The following is a 25,577-nucleotide window of genomic DNA, read 5'->3' as shown; positions in this document are numbered from 1 at the left end:
CATTTTACTGCCTGTCCACATCTGGCTGTGGGGACTTTTGACGGCTGATTGTAAATGACGTTTACTTAAGATACAAACTTAAGGAATAAGCAGGAATCTGCCTGAAGTCTGAGACAGTGCTACTGCAGTTTAGATTCAGTGACAATTCAATCTGTAGAGTGATTAGAGAATAGATTATTTAGGCCAAGCACTTTAGTTTTTAACCTGAACTGGAGGTTTTTCACTTATCCATTCATCCATTCGGCCTCGGCCATTTTTCCCACTCCTGCGATTTAAAGCAATTGCTATTTGGAAAAGTTCAGAAGCTTCACTGCAGCGATCGGATGGCTTTACATATATTTTCACACGTCCATCAGACGCCGGTGACTGGGAGGACGACATGTGAAAATGGCAAATGAGCACATTGTTAATTACTTCAGTGTCTCTTGGTGTAAAGGGCTCCGATATGAGGACCTACAAAAGACCGACGCATATCAGTACCCCCGGCAGGCGGACCTGGCATACAGCAGTGTTTTTGTAATTACTCACTGCCAGGATGGTTGAAAAGGTCCACGCTGAGAGGTGGAATCGTCTAGAGAGCTAATTAAATCAACCTGCGTGCCATTATTGACAAAATGGTCATTCTTGATTTCATTTCTCATTTTTTCTAATACCCATGGTTAAACATGCATTTGACCCGAGTCTACTCAAAACATGGACAGTAAATGTTTTTTCATCGTTGCAGTTTAAATCAGATGTCATTTCATTGACCTGAACTGGAGATCTCAAACCATGAACGCTAAAAGCCTTGAAGTTTTCTTCATCGGTCCGTTTACTCATTCTTCCCACAGTGAATGAGTAAAATCAGCTGACTGGGAATGATCAAATGTTTCAAGATGCATCTCAACCCATTTTCCCAAAAATTAAAGCGTAGAGCACTGACTGAAAGAGAAGTTCTCTCGTCAACAGATGCATCCGTTGTGTGGCTATAAACGCCACCGAGAACACTGGGGTCATGTCGTCAGTTTTCATTTTGTTCATTTACATTCTTCACACAAAGACACAATTAATTCAGGAGTGGGATGAATGGCATGGATGTTTTCTCAAATTCAAGCTAATATGAAGGGATACGCACGGTGTTACCGCCATAAAAAACACCTTCAAATATACGACTTCAGTGTGGGTTACGAGAATATCGGAAAAGGATGTTTAAACGTTGACTGATTTTCGGCGAATTCAAGCTGTAACTACGAAGAGGCTGACCTGTTCTTCTTTCCTGGCCGGGGTGCTGTGTCCGGCGGCGGCGGGCAGCTGCTCCGGCTGGTTCTGAGGCGAGGTGGGTTCGGCGGCGGCGGCTGCTTTAGCTTTACCCTTCTCCGTCTCCTTGTTCTCCTGCGGCTGCTTGGCCTCCGAATCTGCGCCTGATTCAGTTGTCATGGTAAATCATGCTGTGGAGTGGGGGGGGGGGGGAAGAGAAGAGGAGGGTAAATAGGTGATGAGTCAGCTGACTAGTTATGAATTTATCCAATGTCGCTTTTTAGCCCTGTGCAATGATACGCTCCTTTGTGATGCAAATGCAGAGATGTGGATATTGTATGACAGCAGAATACACAATTAAATTATTGTAAGTGGCTTTGGTGCACTCAGGTCTCGTTCTCAACCATCTCAACCTCTGATAATGGAAACTACTTAGTCTGCTGGTGCCCTGACATCCAGTTTATACAATATACTCTTTCCTTCGAGGTTTCATATTTTTATGGGGACCGGTGGGAGGGGGGGGGTTGTTGTTGTTGTTGCTCCGACTAGAGGGGGCGTTTATTTACCTATTCCGACACCATGTTCGTGCAGTGTTTGCGTCACACTTCCTGCCTGAACACCACGGTTGAATTTCAGTGTGTATCCACGTTTTTGCTGCCTTCTCAACATCGTTAAACAGAGTAGTCAATATTGGTAGCGAGAGAGTTTGAATACTATCTCCCTGTCCACATGTTGTCCCCCCTCTGGGAAACACAAAGTTCAAAATAGAGAGAGGAGAGAAACAATAAATGGCATACATTAATTAATCAAATATTTACTTATTTAGTATTCGTTCTTTCTTGAATCTTGTATGCTTTTCTCTATTAATTGTTATGTCTGAAAGTGGCAGACAATACATGTATATTAACCATATATATGTATTCTGCCCAATGCAAGCTTAGGTCTAGTTATCTCCAAAACCTCAAAGATATTCAGTTAGTAATGGTATAAAAACAGAGAAGCAGCGCACTGGAGAAACTGGAGCCGGAGTATTCAGTTTCAAAAACATGACGTAAACCATTATTGAATTATTGATACGTTGATGGACTAAGATACCATATATACATAATGTTTCGGCTCAAAAACAATCAATTAAGCAGAAAGGAGAAAAAAAATCCTTCATGAAAATAGCATGTCCCCTGGGGACTTACAATACACTGGCGGACGCCCTGCAAACAACCATCCAAAGGATATGAACGGCAGCAGTAGGACACGTCTTTCACACCAGCTCTGTGAAGAGCAGCATTCCAGCGACAGATGCCGTCCCAAGGGCCTAAAACTGTGAGGCGAGAGGAAACTTCTAATAAATATCCAGTTTTGCCAAACGAAGATGACAGATGGGTCATATTGCACTGGGGGTCCCTGTGCTCACCGTACCCACAGGCTTTGACATTGGGATGTGGGGTCTGGAGGGCGAGTGTGTGTGTGTGCGTGTGACAGCACACTGGGCCTCTGCTGCAGGGGAGTCTGGGGTTTGTAGTGTGCATGCCTGTCATTCTGCTGGTGGCCTGCTTCTCTCTGAGCTCTATTTATAGGGCCGTGTTTACTCCGGGAGGCTCCCTGACTTCCAGCCAGGGACAGCAGCCACTGGATCAACAAAAGCAACACTGTGGGCTGAGGTGATCCTCAAAGCGATGGCCATGTGAAATGAAAAGCGAGGACAATTACAATGGAACACTATGGCTATAAAAACAAAGCAGCAGCAACAACAACAAAAAAGAAAAAAAGAATATTACTCGTTATTGATCGTTTTGAAACCGCTCTAGCAAGAATTTGCTTTAGGGGGTCAAAATACAATTTGTAATAAGAAACCGGTCTCAGTCTTCAAAAATTCTTGAAATCTTTTTCAAGGACTAAATTCAGCCCACATGCCTAACTCCCCGTGTCCTGCTGTGAACAGGACATAACTGGATTTATTCAGAGCTGGAGTCCATGTTCTCGTCATGGCTGCTTGTTGTTTTGTTTATCTTACACTCTGACCGATGCATTGCTTTAAAAGGAACGTTTTGTTGTCTCCTTAGATGGGTGTGATTATAAACGAGCGAGACCAACATCTTGATTCAATATCATTTGGTATTACTGCTTATTATAATGCAGAATAATACACTTCTTAAATAGGATTTTTTTTTTTGAAAGCCAAAGGGTAATTCATTTTTGCAAATATGCAGTGGGTTGAATTCATATGGAAATAGTTAAAATGGCCACTTCAGTCGAGAGATTTGTTTGTGGTAAATGGATCACAATGATGTTGCCTCCAAACAGCATTACACCTGGAACATCAAGGGTCCCTGAACGCAACATGCGGATCAAACTCTCACGAATGTTTAAACTTCAAGAACTTCACGTGCCATAAAACGGCCGTAAAAATGGCCAAATGTTAATTACAGGCCTGAGAAACGGAAACGTGACTGAAGCGTTGAATTCACAAGCCGACCAAGCCTGGCTTTTAAAAGAGCACCACAAAGGCAAATTCAAATGGTGTCCTTTTAAAAGCGCTCTGCTCCGTCGTTGAGGAGCAGCTCCGTAATCAGCGACGGCTGCACAGCTAACCTTTGCTTCTCTTAAACCTCATATGGAACAGGAACTATAGGAGGAGGGGAGGAAAGGAACATCTTAGCACCATAGAAATGGAGGAAGAATACGTTCAGTCACTGGTGACAGGCACTCTTCACAGGGCCACACAACGGCCCACACAGTCTCCTTGTGTGTGGCCCTCGGCATGGACTGGCACATACATTACGCATTCAGAGCGCCGCATTCACAACTCATTTAGTGCCCTGGACGACTGCTGCCATACAGGAGCGGCTGCTTATTGGACCAATGCAGCCGTCTCATGTTGACCAACAGATTCAGCTCGACACAAAGTCTTTCAAATCAAAATATCCGTCAAGACTTTCAAATAAATAAACACGTGCTTTGCTGCTCCATTGGTGAATAATGTCGAGGATGGAAGAGATTCAACGTCTCAGGTCAATGAAGCTTTTACTTTTGCCGTCGGAAAGAGCTGGTGTTTTGTGCAAAAATACTCACGCACTCAGGAAGTAGGGATGGATTAAAGACAGTATTGAATCTACTTATCAAATAAGAATAATTTCAAATTAATTATTGGGTTTTTGGATGATTTGCAAATGCTGAATGCGAAGCTGGGGTTTATCAATATGTAGATATATGTATTATATCATTGATCACTGACAATAAATACTGTGGCCCCATGGATGCAAACATCCATTTTAAAAAGGTCCATTTGTGATTGTAATGCATACTGTTGGAAAGTAACACACACACACACACACACACACACACACACACACACACACACACACACACACACACACACACACACACACACACACACACACACACACACACACACACACACACACACACACACACACACACACACACACACACACACACACACACACACACACACACGGGACTGCCATCTGTGCAGAGTGCCATTAGCCAAAGCAAACCACAGCTGGGCCCATCCCCCCCCCCACCCCCCCCACACACACACACACCCTTGAGGAGCTTATGGAGGTTACATGCAGGGAATAGTTTGCGTTTTTGACACGTCTAGGCCCATCCTGAGTGGGCCCGCAGTTATGATGAGACCCCTCCACATGGCTGACAGCTGTCTCTCACCCCCCCCCCCCTACCTCTCCCTCTCTCCACACACACACACACTCATTTTTAACGGCAGTGACTTGCATTACATGCACCATTAGCTCTCTCTGTGAAAGGCTGTCCCTTCTCCGTTGATTCGTGAACTAATCTGTTGTGGGTCATTGTCGACTATTATCTTTTTAGTCCATTAGAATGACTTAATCCCAAGGAAGTAGTGAGCACATCTCTGGTAAACACAACATTTAAAGTGGTGCTTTTGCGTGATTCTTTCAAGAAAAACTCAGGTTTTACAGATCTGTCTATTAAATCAACAAACCAATTAGTCGACCAAATGTATGAGCACTTATCAACTAATAATTTATTTGGATTAAGTCAGTCCTAATAGAGAACCAACGTTGATAGAAACTACTGCTGAGTAGTTCAATGGTCACAATAACTGAAATTAGTTTTGAATGGGACTTTTATGATGAATAAATGTCCTTTTCTTACATTCTAGTACATTTAGTCTGCGTTTTGGATGGTCTTGTTTGTTGGATGATCAAAACAAGACATCATCTTAGACTTGTAATGTAATCATTTATGAATTATTTTGCCATGTTTATTTTTTTTAGGCAGTTTTCTACATGATTAATAAAGAAAATAATAATCAATCAATGCTGAAAGTAATTGTGAGTTGCAACCCCGAAAAAAGGTAAAACTGGAATGGACAGAGAACTAATTGAATTGGACAGCAGAAGGAGGCGGGAACAATGACACAGTGACTCAATTTACCTGGTTGTCAGTCACCCTAAACTGGTCTAACAAGCAACACCAGAAACCAATTATTAGCCTGACTATTATTCTTTCTCACTGCAAAACAAAAACGAGTGACAGATCCAACTAACAAGCTGCAATACAATGATAGACAATTTGACTAAGTTGACTTAGGCAAACAACAATGAGACAAAATGTTTCTCAATAACATATCACAGCTTAGCAAAGCTTAGTTCCGCCTTTAAAAATGCAGGAAATATAAACAGCCCGGATCTGTTGTCTATCTCGGTGGGTTCAGCCAGACTTTTCTCCGGCTCCGGTGCAGCACAAATTGAGTGTAGAGACAGTTCTGGCAACTAATATTTCACTTATAGAGCCAATGGACAGGCCAGCCAATAACACGACCCTCCATGAAAAAACACATTCCTACGAAGCTACACATTAGAACAATGGTCGCAACAGTGACGGAGCAAAACATCTAAAGACATACATGATGTGTGCCATTGTTTTTGTTATCTTTTCTTGTCATTGAAGTAGTTTTGGGATAAAGACATATTTCACAGACATCTAGATGTCAGTTTATTAGGTACCCGTAGTTTAAACCAATGCAGTCCAATAAAACAATAATAATACCTTTATGAGGGTTAAAATATTCTAGTTGAAGCAGTTTGATTAAAGTTACCGACTATTTGAGAATGTGGCCTGTGGTAAAGTTGATTAGTATTGCATTCAACAGCAAAGCATTTCTGTTTCGCTTGCCCTCATTGATATTAATGGGGCGGAGACAATATTAGAAACAAGTGTTATAAGAACACTGCGCCATAAACTAAAGCCTCCAAAATGTTCTAAAACAGATTCAACAAGAACTGAAGAAATAACCTTCACGAAGGTAGAATATATTGCAGATCTGCTCTATTAGGCTGCATTTGTTTTAGATGGCTGTACCTAATAAACTGGCAACTGAGTACACAAGCCATAAATATCATCCACTACGTATCTGATGGTTATTTTCTGAAAAGTACATGTCCCATAACAGCTGCAACAAATGCGTTTTTGCACTTCTTTTGATTTAGTAGCTACTAGCCAGTGGCTTTTAAAAAATATTTTTCTTTGAACCCTCGTCGACTGAACAAGACGAGACACTCCACAGCAGAAAATTGGGGAAGAGAGGCCGGTCACATGAAGGTGACTCCAGGCTGAGAGCATTTTCGCTGAGAAGGCCATAACTCGTGCAAGCTTGCTGCGTTTACATTCTTAGCATAACTGTCACTCGCAGCGTAGCACTCAGGGATACAAGAGACAGACCAGCTAACTTATCGTTATCGCAACTTGACACTTGTGCACTTTATTATTTGCCTCATTTAATGTCTTTGTTGCCGGGCAGTAGCTTAAGGCCAGGGTTGGTTTCCTTGAAAGCCGAGCACAAACATCATTTATGAGTCTGACAGGCAAACATCATGTATAGCAGCACTCAGTTTAGTTGCAAATCCCCTGTTAATGTAAAAGATCAGAACTAAATCTTGGAGCTAGTAACTTCACGCCAACAGGGATTAAACATGTTATGCGATGAGCTATAGGTAATCAGTAAATTAGATGTGACTTTATAACCAGTAATGTCTACAGGAGAGCACCATGTTAAAATGGGTTGTTGACCTTTAGCCGGGACATGCCATTGCAACTTTCACTTTTATAGTTATTTTGGACAGTTTTTGCTCTTTGGAAAATACTCCAGCCTCGCCTGAGGGATAACTTCTACTGAAATAGGGCAGCATCTAATGAGTATCCCAAATACCCAGAGCCAAAGTTGACATTTTCAAATTACTTGTTAATCAAAACCAGCCATCTAAATATTTAGTTTAAAGTTTTACAAGACAAAGAAAACCAGAAAATACTCACATTCGTGAAGCAGGACCCAGTATGCTAAAAAAATGCTTAACATTAATCGTTTAACAAAATCCTTAATTATCGTCTATTGATTAATAATGAATCGTTTCAACTCTATAATGCATTATTTGGAAGTCTTTTCTGCCGTACAAAAAGCAGCCACAGCTTGAGTGGTGGATGGTAACATGTTGACCATTTATAGAAGGAGTAGAACATGTAATCAAGTGTTGACCTTTTACAAACAGACCTAATTTAAATAAGCTGTTGCCTTTGTGCGAGACCACTCTGTCGTTACCCATTCCCATTATCAGTTAATCTGCTAATCATTTTCACAATTCATCAGTTGATGTCAGGAAACGAGTCACGAGTTGATGTCATCAAATTCACCCCTGTTGACCTTTTAAAAATAAAAAAAACAATCCAAAGAGGCTGTTGCTGTTGCCTTTGAGTGGCCCCATTGTGTCTCTGTGATGTTCAGTAGTAGGTTTACTTTGACCCAATCATATTATTTGTCGTAATTGTATTCTTTACCACCGGTTTAAGGGGTGTCACATGTTTCAGAAATACAAAAGCTCTCACAAAATAAAAGGTGATTTGGATAGAATGGGTTGTTTATGCCTGGACAACTTCACTTTGCCTACAGAAGTTGGGTTTTGCAAAAAGATCATCCTGAATATCAGAGCATGTCATCAGTTTTTAAGCAGACAATAATCTTAGTTTGTTAACACACCATTAACATGTTAAAGACAACTAATGCTGGTATCTAAAGACACACTGTCAATGCATACACTCTAAGAAGCCTGAAAACAAGGCCCACGATGCTGCTGCCTTCAGTGCTACTGCAACAACAGCTTACTGTGCATCCGAATTAAATTGTCAAGTCAGACTCCGGCCATTGCTCTGGGCGCTCACATCCTCGACGTGAGGATGATAAAAGAGGATCCGGACCGTGTCATCCTGCCCCTAACCACGCCTTCCGCACTGCAGATCAAAAGCACCCAAGAATGTCGTCTTAACCTTCCGACAACTCACACATTTTAATCCATTAACTATCCTCAAATGTGAACGTGCGTGCCAGTGACTCAGCGCTGTCCTTCACTGATGTAAAACACGTTGGGCGAAGGTTACAATAAGCAGATATATCCTCCCGTTTTCACCCATTTCCCACTTTCTCCCTCGAAACTGGAGCACGTTAGCCTACTGTACCCTGAGCGGCTTGTTGCTTTGAAATGTGAGACTTTTAGCTACAAAATAACGGCCGCTGCACGAAGCCCATTCAGCGGAAAAACACGACATGTCGCGTGAATGCTACGCAAAAACAGCGGGATGAAAAGCTCGTGTTTCGGACACGGGTAGCCACGTCCACTCGACTTTTCCGCCCGGATGAATACAGTAGAAGTGTATTTTAATCAGAATTATCTGTCATCGGCCGCGGGTGTTGTGGTCGGACGACCCGAATGTGGCACAAGAGGACATTATACGGAGAACGGAACCGACCGGGACGCGTGCACGTCTCGTAGGACCGCCGAAGTGTTAGAAACGAGCAGAAAAGCAGCGAAAGAAGAGGTTTATTACCAGGTACACCGTCCTCGTTCAGCTGGTTTGCGCGAGTTGCATTCGTAGTGGGCTTCTGTTTCCTGACAGCGGTGCTACTCTGCTGCAGTTCCCCCTCTCCACCAGCCTCAAACTACACCACACCGGGGAGTACAATCGTGGGCTATCAGGACAGCAGGGGCATTATTTTAGCAGCACACCCCCTCAAAACACACGCACACGCGCACACACGCGCACGCACACACACGTCATGGCAATTTGTTGTTTTAACTTGATAAAGGAAGTGAAACTGAATCATTGATGAAATGTAAAACTGTACATCTATTCAAATACTGTACTAAAAGTACATTGTTTTGGGATACTTGTATTTTACTTGCGTTTTCTACTTTATAAGAATGAATTATTACCATTCATACAGCTATGCCAATTACAATGCACCAGAGAGCAGAAACAATGCTTCGCTTAATCGATTAGTTGAAAATAATAATAAAAATAATAATAGGCCACTGTCTTAATAATAAATGAACGGTTAATGTAATTTTTGTGGTTCTAGCTTTTCAATTGTGATGATTTTCTGCTTGACTTTCTCTTGTGTACCAGTAAAGCAACAATTTTTGTGGTTTTCATAGTCTGCATTTGAAAAAGAAGAAGTTTTATTTGAAATCACCGACAAAAACACACTGCACTTTATAATACTGGAGAAATCCAAATAATTATAATCGCACACACACACACACACACACACACACACAGACACACACACGTTTATGCCTGCGCGAATACAGACATAAAAGCACGTTTTTAATTAGTGTCTGTGTTTGGAGATTTTGGGCTTTGGCCTCCCGCCTCCCAGTGGGAACTTGATCCAACTCGGTCACCCATTTGACTTTTCTTTCATCTAATTGCTTTCAAACTCAAGTAGGATACCACATGCCAACAATGTACAGTAAATGCAAACGTCATGCACATTACTGCTTCAAAGAATTTTCTGCTGCAGTCATTCATGAATTTCCTAAAAATACCCATAGCAGGCGTGCTTTGCAGATAGAAGAGGGGAAATGAATTAACGTACACAGTGAAACTCTGACAAGCAGCAAGACAACAGGCTACTCATTTAGCCTCAAGCTCATTGTAACACAGCTCGTCAAAAAACAAGCTCACTAACAACAACAATGAATGTGTTACATTGAAGACATAATCACGTTACAGTCCAAAGGAATTAAGCTACTGCACGTGCATGTTTAAATTCCTAAAACACCAATTCTACAAGCAACCGTCAGCGAGGAGAGTGACGGTTAGAGCTGTTGTAGTTAAACAAAAGATGTAACTAAATATTCCTGCAACCCTCGGAGGCAGTGAGGAGAAATAATAGCCGACGAAGGCTGTCGGGTGATAGTGTTTTCACTGTGACACGGTAATAACTCATGGCAGTATTTCTGCTGAGTCTAATGTCATACTCCATCACCATAAAAGGTAGAAGAATATGTTTTACTTCGGTGACGAGGAGAGGAAGCGTTAGAGAGCAAGTTATTGTTACAATTCAATACTAATTTCACACCCTGTTATTCTACCATTTCTCAAAATAGGTTATTTTACCCCCCCCCCCCCCTTTCTTTTTAAGCACACACATGATTGTTGTTGCGATAAACTTTGCGTAGAGCATCACGTTCATATGTCTCTCTGAGAATGCACATCGTACATTAAGCAGGAACAAATAAATTAGCGGTCCTCTGCACGGCCAAACAATAGTAATCTATATTTAGAGCCGGTGGAGTCTGGCACAGGATTATCATGACCAGACTTATCGTCTGAGACTTTGCTCATCATGGCCCGTCTGGCCAGTGGGTGGTGACTGTGCGCCGCAATGCAGAGAACAATCTTACATTGTAAATGAAGGATTCGCAACAACAACTGTGCGGTTGTTTTCCATCTTGTATATAACAGCCAACAACCAGTCAAAACTGACATATATACTCAATTTCTGTTTTCAATTCTTTTGATCAGTGTGTAATATAAAAAATATAAACCATGCAGCACACTCGGGCCTCAACTCAGTGAACAGGTATAACTGCTTCTATTGTATTCATGACTGGTGGAGTTTAAAAAACAACCGAGATCTCTGCTTTTAAATGTGTTGTAGTCTTTATCTCTTGTAATGTAAAATGTGGATAATGATATCCTAAGGAAATAATCTGTGCTGTATAGGGATTGATATGCTAACCCTCTGTGCTTGATTGACAAATGATCTCCAGGACGTTTAGATTAAACGGAAACAACTTCCAGATAATTAACACTTTAAGGAAATGTTTTCAGTAAAATTATTTAAAAAAAACGTAGGCTCACACCTCTTCCAACATATCTAACGCTCTGAGTTTCTACTGTTTATGAGTTCTCACTCTCTGTATGTATAGTGACTTGCAGATAAGTGGAAGTGTAAATCTCCTCAGAGCCCCCTGAACCGCCCTTGGTCAGCAGTATATGATTAATACCACACAAGTCAGATGGCATGTGATCTCTGGACTCTACTTAACTCATGTCTGTTTAACTCTTCACTTTTTTTCTGCTGCGTACAGACACTTAGTTCCTGTGCAGCTCATCTGCTTTGATGTCCGACCTTGAACTCCGATAGCCTTGACTTCTAATGTCTTTTCTCTCTCAAGTGGGAGCAAAATGTTGAAATATATACGGTTATATTGTCCTTTTCACACAAAATTAACAAGCAATGCTGCCGCTATCTTTTTTACGTGGTTCGTGACTTACAGGAAGGAAGTTGCATTGTATTGATCCTTTGCTTTCACAGCATTTTTGGCATTCAGCGATTCAAATGAAATGCAAGCATGTCAAATGAATGGATTTCAAATTAGTGGTTTATTTAAACGGTAGGCTGAGAACCGGAAAAAACTTGAAATGCTGGTGTATAGACTCTAAAATCAGTAACAGTATGAACCAATTTCCAGTGCTGCGGTCAGAACAAGCAAGCTGTCACTTAATCAATACATAGTTATATGGAGGCCTGTCCCTTACAATACATGACGAAGGATCCATGTGATCGAATAAAAAAGGTCAGGGGAAAAATAATTACTGGTCAAAAAAAGATTTGTGCCCAAACAGAGAATTACTTTTCCATTTTGTCAACACAACAACCAGAGACTTGACCAGGCCCTTGTTACACTAGACGATGTTACACCAGCATATGTTGTTCTGAAATAAATAATTCATTATTAAGCACTCTTAGGGTGATGTTTCAGTCTAAAAAAGTGTTACTATTTTAGCATGGAGACTTCACAGTTCTCATGTTAATGTTTTTTTGTTGTTTTACAGTTTGTACTCTATGAACTCAGAATGAATTGGCTCCAGCTCTGCTTTCTTCTTCACCTTTAACTATCCAAAGCTACCGTCCCCTGCTGTCCAGCTCCACTCAGCTGTAAACTCCTTCACTTCCAAAGGGCTGCAGGTCACTAAGCATGCATGCCAAATCAGTCTGATTTTGACACCCCCAATTGGGCCAAAAATCCCAAAATCGACTCCCTATCTCGAGCACACGTCACCCTCCTATTTCATCTTTGGCTCCCCTTCATGTTAAGCCAAGGGTACATAGTGCAGATTAATTTGAAAAGGGATTATTAATAAGATAATGAGGAGCACTCCCCTTTTTGTTTTGTCGGAAACATATCTTATCTCGAGGATTTGTTAATGTGTTCTGTATTTATAACCTTTGGAAAGCAGTAGGCTAATGATTGTGCCCGTCAAGTGATTGCATACCAGGCATTTTGAGAGAAAGGGAGGGGCACGTATGTGGTTGGTGAAAAAAACCCAGCAGCAGCATTTTAGAATCATTCTTCCCTTTAAGAGCCCTCTATGGATTGTCAGCATTTTAACTAAGAGGAACAATTTAAAACAGTCCAAGCTGCAATGTTGAGGTAGTAACATCCCTAAACTGATTCTAAAACACACATTTTCTTTTGAAAACAAAAAGAACACACTATGTTCAATCTGGCTTGTTATGACTATTGGTGTTGTGTGCTTAACCTAAAACAACTAGATTAAAATACAACAATCAGTATACATTTTAAAACCAGAATAAAGGCCGTTACGCACTGGGGGTGTGACTAATACACGACACAAAAATGCAAAATACTTGCTTGTGAATATTTTATGTCGAGGGCTTTTATTATGAAAGGTAGAAACGGAAGAAAGGAATCTGAAGTGTTTCTCATTTCCTGAGCCTCCTCGATTCCTCACTCGTCTGGCATGTGACCCGGAAATCGATCTCAGCGCTCCATCTTGAAGGACATTCCAATTCCTAAAATGCATCTCAAGGAGGCTCAAGGAGTTATGAGCGAGGGATACACAATGTGTCCTTTGCGGACGTGTTTTAGGCACCCGTGAAGTATAAAAGACCCACAGCTGAAAGAACAGTTCTTTCATAAATAGCGGTGAAACCCGTTCAGCACAACTTGATTGGCCGATGCCTTTATGCGCATTACGAAAGCTCACAAAAATCCACCTCGTTCCTGAAAAGAAGTATTTCACTTTTTTGCCACCTAATATTTATGTTCAGTGTAAAAGTATTGAAGATAAAAACATTTCCAACATTCTTTGACCTGGATGGAAAACATCATGGGGTCAAGGAAAGATGTGAAAATCTTGTGAAGAGAATCCTACTGCCTAAAAAAGGCTAACGTGCTGATGTTTAAGCAGGAGTATTGTTTCCCATGCTGCCCTCTTACTTTAGCGAGTAGCATGCTATCAATTTCTAAATTAGCTCCAAACATTAAGTGCAGTTAGGGCCTGTGGGAATGTCAATTATTTTTGCCAGAATTTGATCATAAACCAAAGTATTGGACCAAGTATTCACCTGGTGGTGACGCAGATGAAAAGTCAGGGCATCTCCAGTTTTATTATCCTGAAACACTTATTGGAAATCCATCACGTAATTTGTCATTTCAAACCGGACCAAAGTTGTAAACAGACGCTTTGTATTTTTAAAATGTCCAGATATCAATACTAATATTCAGCTGTATGTTTTCTATGTTTAATAGAAGAAACAAAATGTGGGACCTGGTATAGTTTACATGAACTAAGGCGAGGACAAAGGGAAGCTCAGTGCCTGGATGTTCATCGGAAAATATCACATTGGAACCAGCGTAACGGCGTTTATGGCAGGAGACTAAAGTTCCTTTACAATAGCATGTTTGTGGATGCCTGGTCTGAGGCCAGCCGCTGCTCTTCCCTATAAATACCCTGTAACTGTCATGGTGCCATCCCATGAGCCGCAGCTGTATAAGGCAAAGCGGCCTCACGTTGCTCTCAAGTGATCAGGCGACACGGGAAGATAACAAAACTCCCAACATGCTTATCTCTCCACTCAAAAAGATTGAGTCATCGCTGTTATCTCTGTCAGCCCCAGAAGGCTACACTGCACTCACGTGTCGAGTTCAGCTCACTTCAACTGAATGAATGGCGGTACACCTGAGGGCAAAAAGAAACGGTGTTGATGGTTTCATTTGCATTTTTGCACTTCGGGCAGATGCTCGTGATGTTGCGATAAAAATAACGAGCGGTCAGCAAGAAGTTCAGTTGTTGATGGACACGTCTGCCGCTGGTGTAATCCAAACTTTCTACAATACATGATGACCAGATGATAGTTTGGTCTGCGGTTGGGGTGACACACCATCATTTATCAAAATAGTTGCAGACTAATTTCACGCTCCACTTTATCGAAATATGATAAAAATCTAAATATCTAATTATATGAAAGAATATGTCTGGAGACCTGAACATAAAGGAGTTAGCCCAATTCTAGTTTTTATTCTAGTTCAATTACTGACCCATAATCCGGATGCCAGTGCACTAAATGGGTTGAGGGCATGACGTAATAACTCAATATTCGGCTCAGACATTTTAGACCAAACAATGCCATGAGCAATTACTTTAGTCCAACCTTTACATGTCTTATCACTAAATCTTGACAATGCCAGAGATTTGAAGACCATTTCTTTTGAACTTTAACCTCTAGTTCTGACTCACATGGGCACTTCCACAACCTTCATTTTGTAAAACACAGAACAATAAGTTGTACCAGCAAAGACTATCATGTCAAACAATGTCTTCTCCTCCACTACAATGCCAGCAGCGCGATTGATCATGAACTGATCTGACCTAAGTCGTACTGACCTTAACTCCTCAGATAAAAAGGCAGAGATAGTCTTCATCACTGGCAACACGACTTCAAAACAACATTAGGAACTATCTCCTGTAGAGATGTCTTCAGCAGAATGAGCTTAAATTATGAACATGAATGGGTGAATGCTCCACAGAAAGAAGATTTGATTTGATTATTAGACATCAGACAGTAAGAAATAAAATAACTCAAAAGGAAATTGCTAAGTAAAAGACATTGGATTCACAAGATGATCTCTACTGTAAGTCACCAAAACTAACCCTTCAGTTGAAACATCTTCAGATGTCCTACCCCATGATCAGACACTTTTATTCATTATGTTAAGTCAGAGTTTCCTTGCTGCTCGCCCATAATTACAACCCATCTGAGCTCAAGCGGCCCGGCTTTGACAAACCAGACAATTAAGACGGTCACCCACAACATTTAAATACACTTTCCCCATGTTACAGCTGGTATGACGCAATTTAGAGTATATAGGACAGAGTGTGCTGGCTGTAATCAATGAGTGCAACTTTCCATTTGGCATTCAAAGCCATGTCTCTTTGAGTCTGTGTCTATTCACCGGCTCAGTGAGAAGACAAATAACAACAATGACAATAAAAACCTCTTTATCTTATCTTAAAACCTGATGTCACGTACTTCCACGCACGAATCAAGGTGACAGTTTGATGGGGTTGTTCAGTCAATGCCAATCAAATCTGACTAAAACCTTGGTGGCACAAAGAGAGTATTGAGTCCTCAGACAAAGGACATGAGTAAGCATTTTAACATTTTCAGTTCCCTTCTTTCAAAGTCAATGTTTTTTTGGAATGGGTTTTGGTGAAATGCCTGGAATAAAATATGTGGTTAACAAAAGCTCAAGATATTTGAATGTGTTGTTCTATCACATAAAATATGTTAGTTAATCTCCCACTCGTGAATTTAGGATCTTATAAACGTCAAGGCAGTTGCAAGAGGAACAAAACAAGTGGAAAAAAAGAAACTACAAAACCTCCATTTAGTGAATAGTCCGCCTTCAGTTTTGTGGTCAAGTCATGTGATCTTGTAGCCTTATGTCTTCAGCTTTCACTTTAAACATCATAAAAGTAGTGTTCATTTGTGCTGATTATCCTGCTGGACAAAATGTTTAAGTATCATAAACGCTTGTTTGTTTCCTATAAATCAATATTACTATGACAATGCATCAAAATGATAATGTCTGATGTGATCAGGGTCCCTCATACTGAGAATTATCCCCCAAATCTGCAGCTCCTGTTTCATAGTGAGTATCAGTAGATTGTTTAGCTGTAGCCCACCGAGCACTTACTGCTTGGCAACGAACAGCAGACAGACAACATAGTGGAGCATTTAGCTGATAAGGAGACATATTTCCCTCAGACTTTGGTTTAATTTTTTTTAAAAGCTACACGAGAGATATGATCGGACCTAAATTAGACACAAACAGACTCCACATTTTTGATAATTTCCCCTGGAACTGATGGATGTTTACTACAGACTGTTTGCTAACAGGTTTGAAATGTGATGATCACATGTCAATGTTCTTACTTGGTTTTCACTGCTCCCAAGAAGAGAAACCACTCTGTTATTGTAGGTTCAAGGTTTGAAAATCACGTTTTCAGGGGCTTTTTAGGGCCTACTATGTGGTTATTTCTGACTATTATATCTCTAGAATGCAACATATGAGCTTGGGCTTTTGGCTTTTTGAGAGAAGAACAATTTTAAGGAGCAACCAAACACTCTTCTATCTGGGAATCCACTGTCATTTATAATGAATCTGTAAATCTCTGGGCAATTTCTAATAATATAAAAACAGTGTGGGAGAAAATAACACAACCTCACCTGCTTATATTGCGTAATATACTGCAAGTGCATTTTGCGTACGAAGAGAAGTAAAAACAGTCGTGGTGACATCAAAGCACGAGCTCAGCAAATGCTGATAATCATCTACTCATAAACGCAGGGACACATCCAGGGCTTACATGGCACCACCAACCAGTGAACATGACAAGTCCCACAGACTTTGCCCGGCCTTATCTCCCTGGTCTTCTACAGTCAGCTACACTAAAACTCCTGAATTGGGAAAGCAGCCATGTGGCACTGTAAGATTCAATAGTCTTAAGATATATATATATATATATATATATATATATATATATATATATATATTGATTTCATTACAGCCATATGGATCTTGGGTCATTACAACATGTAAAAAAATAAATAATCACCAAACAGTGAAGTGTAGGTTCCTCTTTCAGTATCTGTGTACAGTAAAGAGTCCATGAAAGAGAGTATTACATCAAAGCACTCTTCAGCCATTGATTCATGCATATTTCTATTTTGGGGAGAATGCAAGCGGAAACAGACACATGCTGTGATGACTTCCCATTTCCGAAATGTCTGCCTGTGCCCGGCAAAGATTTGATCAGGTTGGTGTGTGTGTGTGTGTGTGTGTGTATTTTAAATGAGGCTGCTACCTTTATTACACATTACAGACTGAAGATCAGGTAATTTACAAAGCCGTGTCCAATTGCTGTCTTCCCATTTGGGAAAAGGATGATGAAGAAGTGTTTGGCCAGTTAGGTTAAGTCTCCTGTGACTTAATGGAAGGTCCCAAAAAGTGATCCAAGTGAATATCATTGAGGGTTTGGTTTAGATATGTTATCAACAGAAACTGGAGGAGTAGTAGTTTGAACTTTTCTTTTACTACACCAACCTTTTGCACGAGCCAGTCATTTAAAGAAAGTTGTCAATGCAACATCTGTGATCCCAGTGACCCTTGATCCTTAAAATGACCCTTTGGCCTCCTGTTTGACCGTACAGCCTTAATTAGTGCCACTGAAACGGATATCTCTCTTCACATGCCCAGTCAGACATGTGTCTTCACATATTATGTGTGAACTGCCTCAGTGTTTACACACTGCCCACTTTCGTGAATGAACGCTTGTACTCACCATTGCACAGTCCAAGTCACACACAGGGGAAAGTAGCAGCAGGCGCGTCAGTGTGTTGGAAACCCCGGGGTTTGAAACAAAGAGACAAATAAAATAAAATAAATTAAACTAAACATTTATGGAGTGGAAATTAAACTTAAAACAGTGTCAATGACCGCTAACTTGGTGTCAATGTTGCCCAAATCTTGCAAAGCTCAGTTAATTCATTGTGAAGAGTTGATACGAAGTGGAGTTGAAGTAATAAAACAACTGAAAAACACGCGTTACCTGACAGTTATGAGAAGAACCAAAAGAACCACGCTCCGTAAACACCGGCTGACACCCGTGTGTGTGTGTGTGTGTGCGTGTGTTTCCGGAGACCGGGAATCCCGACGCGGATCTCGTCGGGGTGAAAAGGACCAGACACCTGTAAGCGTCTCCTTTGGCAAACCTTCCCAGAGACCGGACCGAGTTAGCCCCGCCCCTCCCAACGGCCCCCGTAGTTCTCGTAAACGGTGACGCCCACGGTGACGACACGGGGAGCAAAGTCCCCACTGCCACCTGGTGGAGAGGACGCACGTTTGATAGCCATCTCTGTGTCACATGACCACTAGGTGGCCTCGTTAGCTTGAGCTACATTTAGATGCTTCATGATACAAATCTGCAGACCAAAGTCAATGTTCCTGAAAGATGACGTTTGAATTTGTGCAATTTAGTGTTGGAAGAAGACCTCTGAGGCGTCACATAAGTGACAGTAACACCTGAACGTAAATGTACACCCTTGTGAAATACCACAACCAGTGAAAGCCCTGTATTGTAACTAAAGTAATACTAGTATAAGCAAACAAGCTGTAAGAATCAAAAGTAAAAGTACTCCATCAGGAGCAGATTGATCCTGTTGGTGTTTGTATTATTGTATTATCGTTGTGGTTAATTAAATAGCATTGTAATGTTATTGTTGGTCAAAGTGGAGCTATCTAAACCGTTTTATACTTTATGTTTAACGTTTAAATCTGTAACATCACACACAGTTGCCTACACCGAGCCAAAACCAAAGCAATTCAATACAGCAGTCCTGTGATAAATCTGGAACCTGAGCCGCCACAGGGTTAGTTTCACATCTCTGTTTCACATCGCCGTTTAAATGATCCCGTAGTTATATCAAGTGCAAAGTATCTTCACTGCACTACAGGGCACCTGTCAAGTTAATGTAATGGACTAAAAAGTATAATGTCGACGTTTAAATATATTATTAAAGTAGCAGAAATTAGAAGTAATCCAGAAAAGTATCATACAATTCAACCCAAGTATTACTTCAACACATGTCCAGTTAATTTCCTTCAATGAAAGCTATGAGCAAGTATTTGCATAGAACAATTCACACGAGTGCATTAGAACCACGAACAACAGCTGACGAATTAAAGAAAAACTCTGAATAAAAATAATGATTGCAAATACATCACAGGGAGTATAACAAGTGAACCATAAGCTTTTGCCTCCGCAGTCACCGGATCTCAACCCTTGTGAACCGTTGTGGGAAATGTTGTTGTTCTTAAACACCTTGAAGAGTATTTACGTTAAACTGTGTCGCCTATCTGAATCAGCAGATAAGCCTCGGTTAATTTACACTTTTTAACTGTGAAGCCAATTATTAAAAGTGCTATTTTAAATGTCACCCATAGGTAACTTGTCTCAGTTCAGTTAGCACGGACAGTGTAACATCAATACCACTGCAGTCTTTCCCAGTAATGAGAAGAAGTGCTATTGAAGGGAACACAATCTAAATCTATACCATCTGCAGGATTACCACACTTAACCATTCAGAGTCCCACAGTGTTACCTTTTTTTCCATTCTTTTTTGATTATAAAACCTATATGGAGAAAACAAACTTCTCTATTAACAAACAAGGACAACTACGAGACCCGGCAGGAGGAGTGTTACAGTCAAGTTTATTCAACCATAAATGTTTCATATAAACAAGTGTGCACAGGGAAGACCCTGTCCTCAAGGTCCTGATCCTAAACCAAACGTCTACCTGAGATTCAATTCAGTTCACCTATTCACGTGGTATTCACATAACGATGTAGAGAAACAATTCTAGACTATTTTTCTGTGGCATATTTCAATGCTACAGTACAACATGTCAGACAAGAGTTCTCAGTGACAGTTTTGGCAATTTTTACAGGCTACATTGTTTGCCCTACTGCTTTACAAAAGAAACATTTAAACTCATCAGATCAGATTTGATTTGTTTGTTACAAATCTTTACTAAATCTTCTTGCAAGTCTTTAGTATTGCTCTTGCTACATTGAAAAAATAGATAAATTACATCTGAATATTGAGCTGTGGATGTGGTATTTATAAAGAGCCTTGCTCTCGAGTGTTCATGGCTATGTTTTAATAGTCCTTAGCAGCTTCCTCTGCAGATGTCCATTACTCTGTGATGGCCAGCTTCACATCAGCAGTCAGTGAAGAAGCAAAGAAGCAAAGAAGAAGACATCAAAGAGTTTTCAAAGGCTCATCAGAAAAAAGTCTATGATTCTGCAGCGGCGATGGATGTCACCAGATTGTCCTCTCCTGGAGCTGCTTCCTCCGCTGCTGCTGCTGCGTCTGTTGCTACTTCCTGTTCGGTTGTCACCAAAGTAGTGTCCGCGTCGGGGGCTTCGAAGGAGTCGCCCCCCAGATCAGCCAGTTTGATGTAGCCCCTACTGTTGGAGCGCTCCTCCAGACGGGGGCAGCTGAAGCGCCTGGCTCTGTCGCCTTGACGACCCACAGACGCAGACAGGCTGCAGCGGCGTGCAGACCTGGGCTGATCTGTGAGGGAGTTGAGCGACATCCGTGACCCCATCGCCCTGGCAACAGGTGATGGGGGAAACGGCTGGGTCCAAGGTGGATGAGGCTGAGCCTGCTGCGCCCCCTGTTGGTCAGCTGCGCCTGTGGTTATGTCCCCATGGCTCTGATGGGGCGGGGGGGAATCCGTCGCTGAGGCGTCCATCTCCTCTGCTTCCTTCTCCTTGGAGTCAGTCCCAACCGTCGGGCCGCCGCTGGTTTGTCCTTCCTCGCTCATGGTTTCAGCCGCAGCCTTAATGACGACCCCTTCCTCTGAGCGTCCCTCTGCTTCCGCTCTCGCAGACTCCTCCACCTCACAGTTGTTCAGTTTGATCACGGGGAGGGTGAAAGCATTTACAGAGGAGGTGACGATGGACGTGGTCTCCCACTGCCGGGGCTGCGGGGCCTGCTCGCTGCTATTGCTATAGTCTTTGTAGATGCTGTAGACGGTGTCCGTGAATGTCTGGACATCTCTGGACCAGCTCCGAGGCCTGCTGGCCAACGACGGGCGTCTGAACACGTCATCGCCGCCCGACTCCCCCTGCACACCGAGGCCAGTGGAGGGCCAGGAGCTTGCGGGGAACGAGCCCGGCTGGCCCTCAGCACTCCTCGACTGAGTGTAGTTCACCAAACCGTTGAGGGGCGAGTACTCCTTCGACCGTATGCTATGTAGATCTATAACTGTGGAGTAGATATCCCTCAGGTTGATGATTTTGGTTTTTTTGTCTCGGTTTTCATGGAGGACTGCATTGGCGCAGATGAAGAGAAAAATGCCGATTCCCATCACCAGGGGCCCAAAGACCTTCAGATTGTCTGAGTACAGGTAATTATTGAGGAAGTCACACAGGAAGCCACAGTGAGGGGAGGGGTCGGGGCCGCTGCTGTTAGAACTGCTCTGGTTGAATAAGCCGTTCTGTCCGGAGGGAGGCTTATTATGGGTCAAGTTAGAGGAAACAGGCAGGCTTTTGGAGTAGCTCATCCTGTTGGAGTGGTACGCTCCAGTTCTGCGGCGCTCCTGGTACTGCTGCTGGCTTTGGCTGGGCCAGTAGCCCAGCACGGCCATGGAAATCCCCACCATGAGAACAATAATTCCCACAGCTGCCACAAAACCAGCCAGGGAGCAGAAGTTGAGCTTCCCCTTCACCACCACCACATCGTTCTTCTTCTTCTTTTTCTTGGATTTCCGCTTCCTTTTGTTTTCCGCCCGGTTTTTAGAGCGGAGGGAATCCTGGCGCCTGTTCAGGCGCAGCAGGCCCCCAGTGGCTATCATGGTGACGATTGGACCGCAGGCTTGTCACTCAACCTGAGAAGAGAAAAGAGAGAGCATTTGTTTCATGAATTAAATTCTAAGAACTTTTACAAAAATATTTAGAGCCACGGAGTGCATCTGTGAATTTCTCTGAGAGATTAGACAATCCAGATTTATTATACAAGGATTATCAACCAGTCAAAGATGGCAACTGACCCTCAGAGACCAGACCACGGAGGTCCCAGGTTCACTCAAATTTGTTTTGTGATGAGCATCACTAAAACACGAGATAATCTGATTTATAGCATGCAGATCTAGTTCTGGTACCTTCTGAGGCCACATGCTGCTGGGCACCAATGCAGGGTTTAGCAACATTTTAATCAAGTTAGTGGGTTGTTTTTCATCCAAATCATATAAAACAATACCCACACAGGCGTGATGCAGGTTTTGAAGATTTTAAACTCTCAACAACTCCTGTTTGTTTTTTGATTTTTTGTTTTTACTATTTTTGTCATGAATATTTGCTGTCATAAAGAAATAATTGAAGTTAAGGTTTCGGGGGCTTTAATATACCAGCGTGGGAATACTCATTGTTTTCTAGGGCAAAAAAGAGTTGAAAGAAAATGGGAGGTGGTCCAGGAACCACCAGCGAATCAATCCGGCCCTGTATCTCAGATTGAGGTAGAGTATACTGCTCCTATGCACCAAAGGCAGATGTAATATCAGTCATCGGATGGTCAGTAAACCAACAAATAACATCCATCTGATGATGCTGATGCTGTATCTATAAATACAATGATGTAAGAGAAACAGAGACAAATACCCAACTTGACAGCAGGACAAGGAGTGCTATTTATCTATATTCAGCTGTGCCGGTGCGATGTCGCCTATGAAAACGTAATGTGTCCAGACAGAAGGCCAGAGGGCATGTTCTCTCCACCTCACTCTCGCCTCTCCTCTCCATCCCTTTCTGCCTCTCTTGCACCAACCTCTCCCATCTCCCGCTCTCCACCCAAATCCCCTTCACCATCAACCGAACACGGCCGCGCTTCAAGATGACAGCGCCCTTCACACACACAGCACCTCACAAAGGGCGAATACGAGCTACGATCCATTTGTTTACACACCAACACGTTCCGGGCCACGTAAGATGTTTGCCGTTGTTTTATGATCATGCAGCACGATAGCAGCTTCGGTCCAAAGGGCAATGGATGCACAAACAATAATCATGACTGCAGACATCAGCGGATGAGTTCCAACCTCATGTGGTGAATGATAATCGGAAGACAAGGCTGATTAATTATACAGACTATATAGCATTCCCTCCTTGATTGTGCTGATAGCTAGGTATTTAATTTGACTAATCACGCCTAATTGTGTTTGACTTAGGGCTTAGGTTTATGAATAACTTATTCCACAAATTCCTTTCAGAGAAGGAATTAAAAAGACGTTTTTAGAGGTTGCTCTGTGTTGCTCTCTCAACCTGAACAGTGCTTGACATCCTTTTATGATCCAAGTTATTTCAGGCCCTTTTCCCACGGAAAGTAGAGCACAGGGCTCTGCACATGAGCCATAGCAAACAACACACCGGTACACAGCTGCCGTTTATAACGACTTTCTCTCTATATCGCCTCCAATAAGCACTCGAATGCCTCCCGGGCGAGAGCGCGTCAACCCCGCACTAAAACTGATAGCGCGTATAGGCGGACCTCTGTCTCCGCTTGAAAGGAGAAGGGCAGCAGTAGCGTGGACCAGAAGTGGGTGTGGACGAGTCGGACTGTGTCTCTGTCGGCGGTGCTGAACAGGAAGCTGCCAAATCCTCGGTTATATCTCCCTAAAAGAAGCTGCTCGTCTGGCAGGATGGAGAGGAGGCCGGGTTCGACGCTCAGTTCGTGTCCAAGCCGCGGGGGCGCACATTTTCGCGCAATGTTGCATGAGTAATCGACTGTTGACATTACAGCGCATCTGTTTCCCTTCTGTTGTAGGAAAAAAAAAAAAACTCGTGAAGCAAAAAGGATGTGTTTTGGAGGTTGGAGGTGCCCCTGAAAATATCCAGAGCCCCAACGACGCACCTCGCTCCAGCACCAAACCAAACACTGTATATATTTTTTGGAGCTCACAAGGTGCAGACACGATGACAAGCATCCACACCTCTTCCATCTGACGAAGCCCATGCTTTCATAACGGTAGAGCTGTGTGGTGACAATTACACCTTTATCCAAACGCAAGATGCCGGTTATTTCACTTATCATCAATCGGCATTTAAATGCAATGTTAAAGACGTGAACAAGTTGAACTGGATAAATAGACCCGCATTTGGAAATATTGCTCATTCCACCACCTTTTTCACTTTATGTGTAGGCTATCGCATATTGGAAATATGCAGCCAATCAAATATCCAAGACAGACAGATGTATCGCCATGAACTGCAACAACAGTCGTTATATTTTTTATCTCAAGGCCTGCCTGACATCAAAACTCTTGTCCGTCGATTTATTCGAGATACAAATAACGCTCCCATAACTAAACATATTCTGTTACACAATTGAAGACTTCCCAAACCCTGCTCTACCTCGATACAGCCTGAGTCAATGTGGAATCAGACTTAACGCAAAAAGGAGCACGGATATTCAGTTGTGGGTGAAGACGCATAATTTACAACATCACGAAATCATAAAACATCGAGTCTCTTACCAGAAATTGTGGCTCGACAACCAAGCATCTTCAAAGACGCACTCCTCGTTCAGCTGTGCATGTCGTGGTGCGCCACTTTGGTGCCGAGTCTGGAAGAGTGGTCTCCAGTGAAACGCGTACTCACAATAGACCGGCAGGGGCGGGCCAACTGCATTTCCATTGGTTATTGGGCAACGTGAAAAAGAAGGGCTGCTGAGGACATTTATCATACTGTGCGCTACACCCTTCCAGATCCTTATTTATTATGATCAACCTGCTGAATTAAACTAATAATCGCCTTTAATACAAATACCATATTGCATTTTGCCCACGCTCTATAATTGCTGCACTATGATCTCGGATTTTTTATCGCAGCAATGATAAAGTACATGCACGGGCTCCTGCATATGCATCGTTCTGAGATTAAGGTGGAGAATACAATGCATTAATAAAATACAGTCTTAGGAATTATTCTTAATTGCACATTAGGTAAGGTCAGAGAAAGGCACAGTTTAAAAACACAACATTAATCATATTTTACAACATGCACCTTTCTTTCCTTACCTTTCTCCCTTGGGTTGCAATGGTATAATTGCTTGTATGCATGCTGAG

General features: G+C 42.2%; 2 protein-coding genes across 16 annotated transcripts in view; both read right to left on the bottom strand.

Moving 5' to 3' along the window:
• Nucleotides 1-18,433, bottom strand: part of epb41l3b (erythrocyte membrane protein band 4.1-like 3b) — a 45,954-nt gene extending 27,521 nt beyond the window's left edge. For 4 of the 15 annotated variants that reach the window (XM_056421898.1, XM_056421900.1, XM_056421893.1 and 1 more), the window contains exons 1-2: nt 9,118-9,265; nt 1,243-1,427 (exon numbers count right to left, since the gene is read on the bottom strand). In XM_056421898.1, the coding sequence (XP_056277873.1) occupies nt 1,243-1,416 (174 nt within the window). In that variant the 5' untranslated portion in view covers nt 1,417-1,427; nt 9,118-9,265. Of the gene's footprint in view, nt 1-1,242; nt 1,428-9,117; nt 9,269-18,234 lie in introns of those variants that run through there. The other 11 variants (XM_056421887.1, XM_056421890.1, XM_056421891.1 and 8 more) reach the window with 6 other exon arrangements.
• Nucleotides 18,434-20,146: 1,713 nt separating this feature from the next.
• Nucleotides 20,147-25,058, bottom strand: LOC130198162 (transmembrane protein 200C). Its single transcript, XM_056421279.1, has 2 exons — nt 24,987-25,058; nt 20,147-22,346 (listed from the first exon to the last, which is right to left on the bottom strand). The coding sequence occupies exon 2, from the start codon at nt 22,311-22,313 to the stop codon at nt 20,748-20,750; it is 1,566 nt and encodes a 521-aa protein (XP_056277254.1). The 5' UTR covers nt 22,314-22,346; nt 24,987-25,058; the 3' UTR covers nt 20,147-20,747.
• Nucleotides 25,059-25,577: the final 519 nt, after the last annotated feature.

This window comes from Pseudoliparis swirei, chromosome 8 (genome assembly GCF_029220125.1).
Source record: "Pseudoliparis swirei isolate HS2019 ecotype Mariana Trench chromosome 8, NWPU_hadal_v1, whole genome shotgun sequence".
NCBI classification, from domain to species: domain Eukaryota; kingdom Metazoa; phylum Chordata; class Actinopteri; order Perciformes; family Liparidae; genus Pseudoliparis; species Pseudoliparis swirei.
This window is presented reverse-complemented; position numbering and strand designations above follow the sequence as displayed.

Coding starts and splice junctions, on each gene's coding strand:
- LOC130198162 (XM_056421279.1), bottom strand. CDS start 22,313: ATGATAGCCACTGGGGGCCTGCTGCGCCTGAACAGGCGCCAGGATTCC.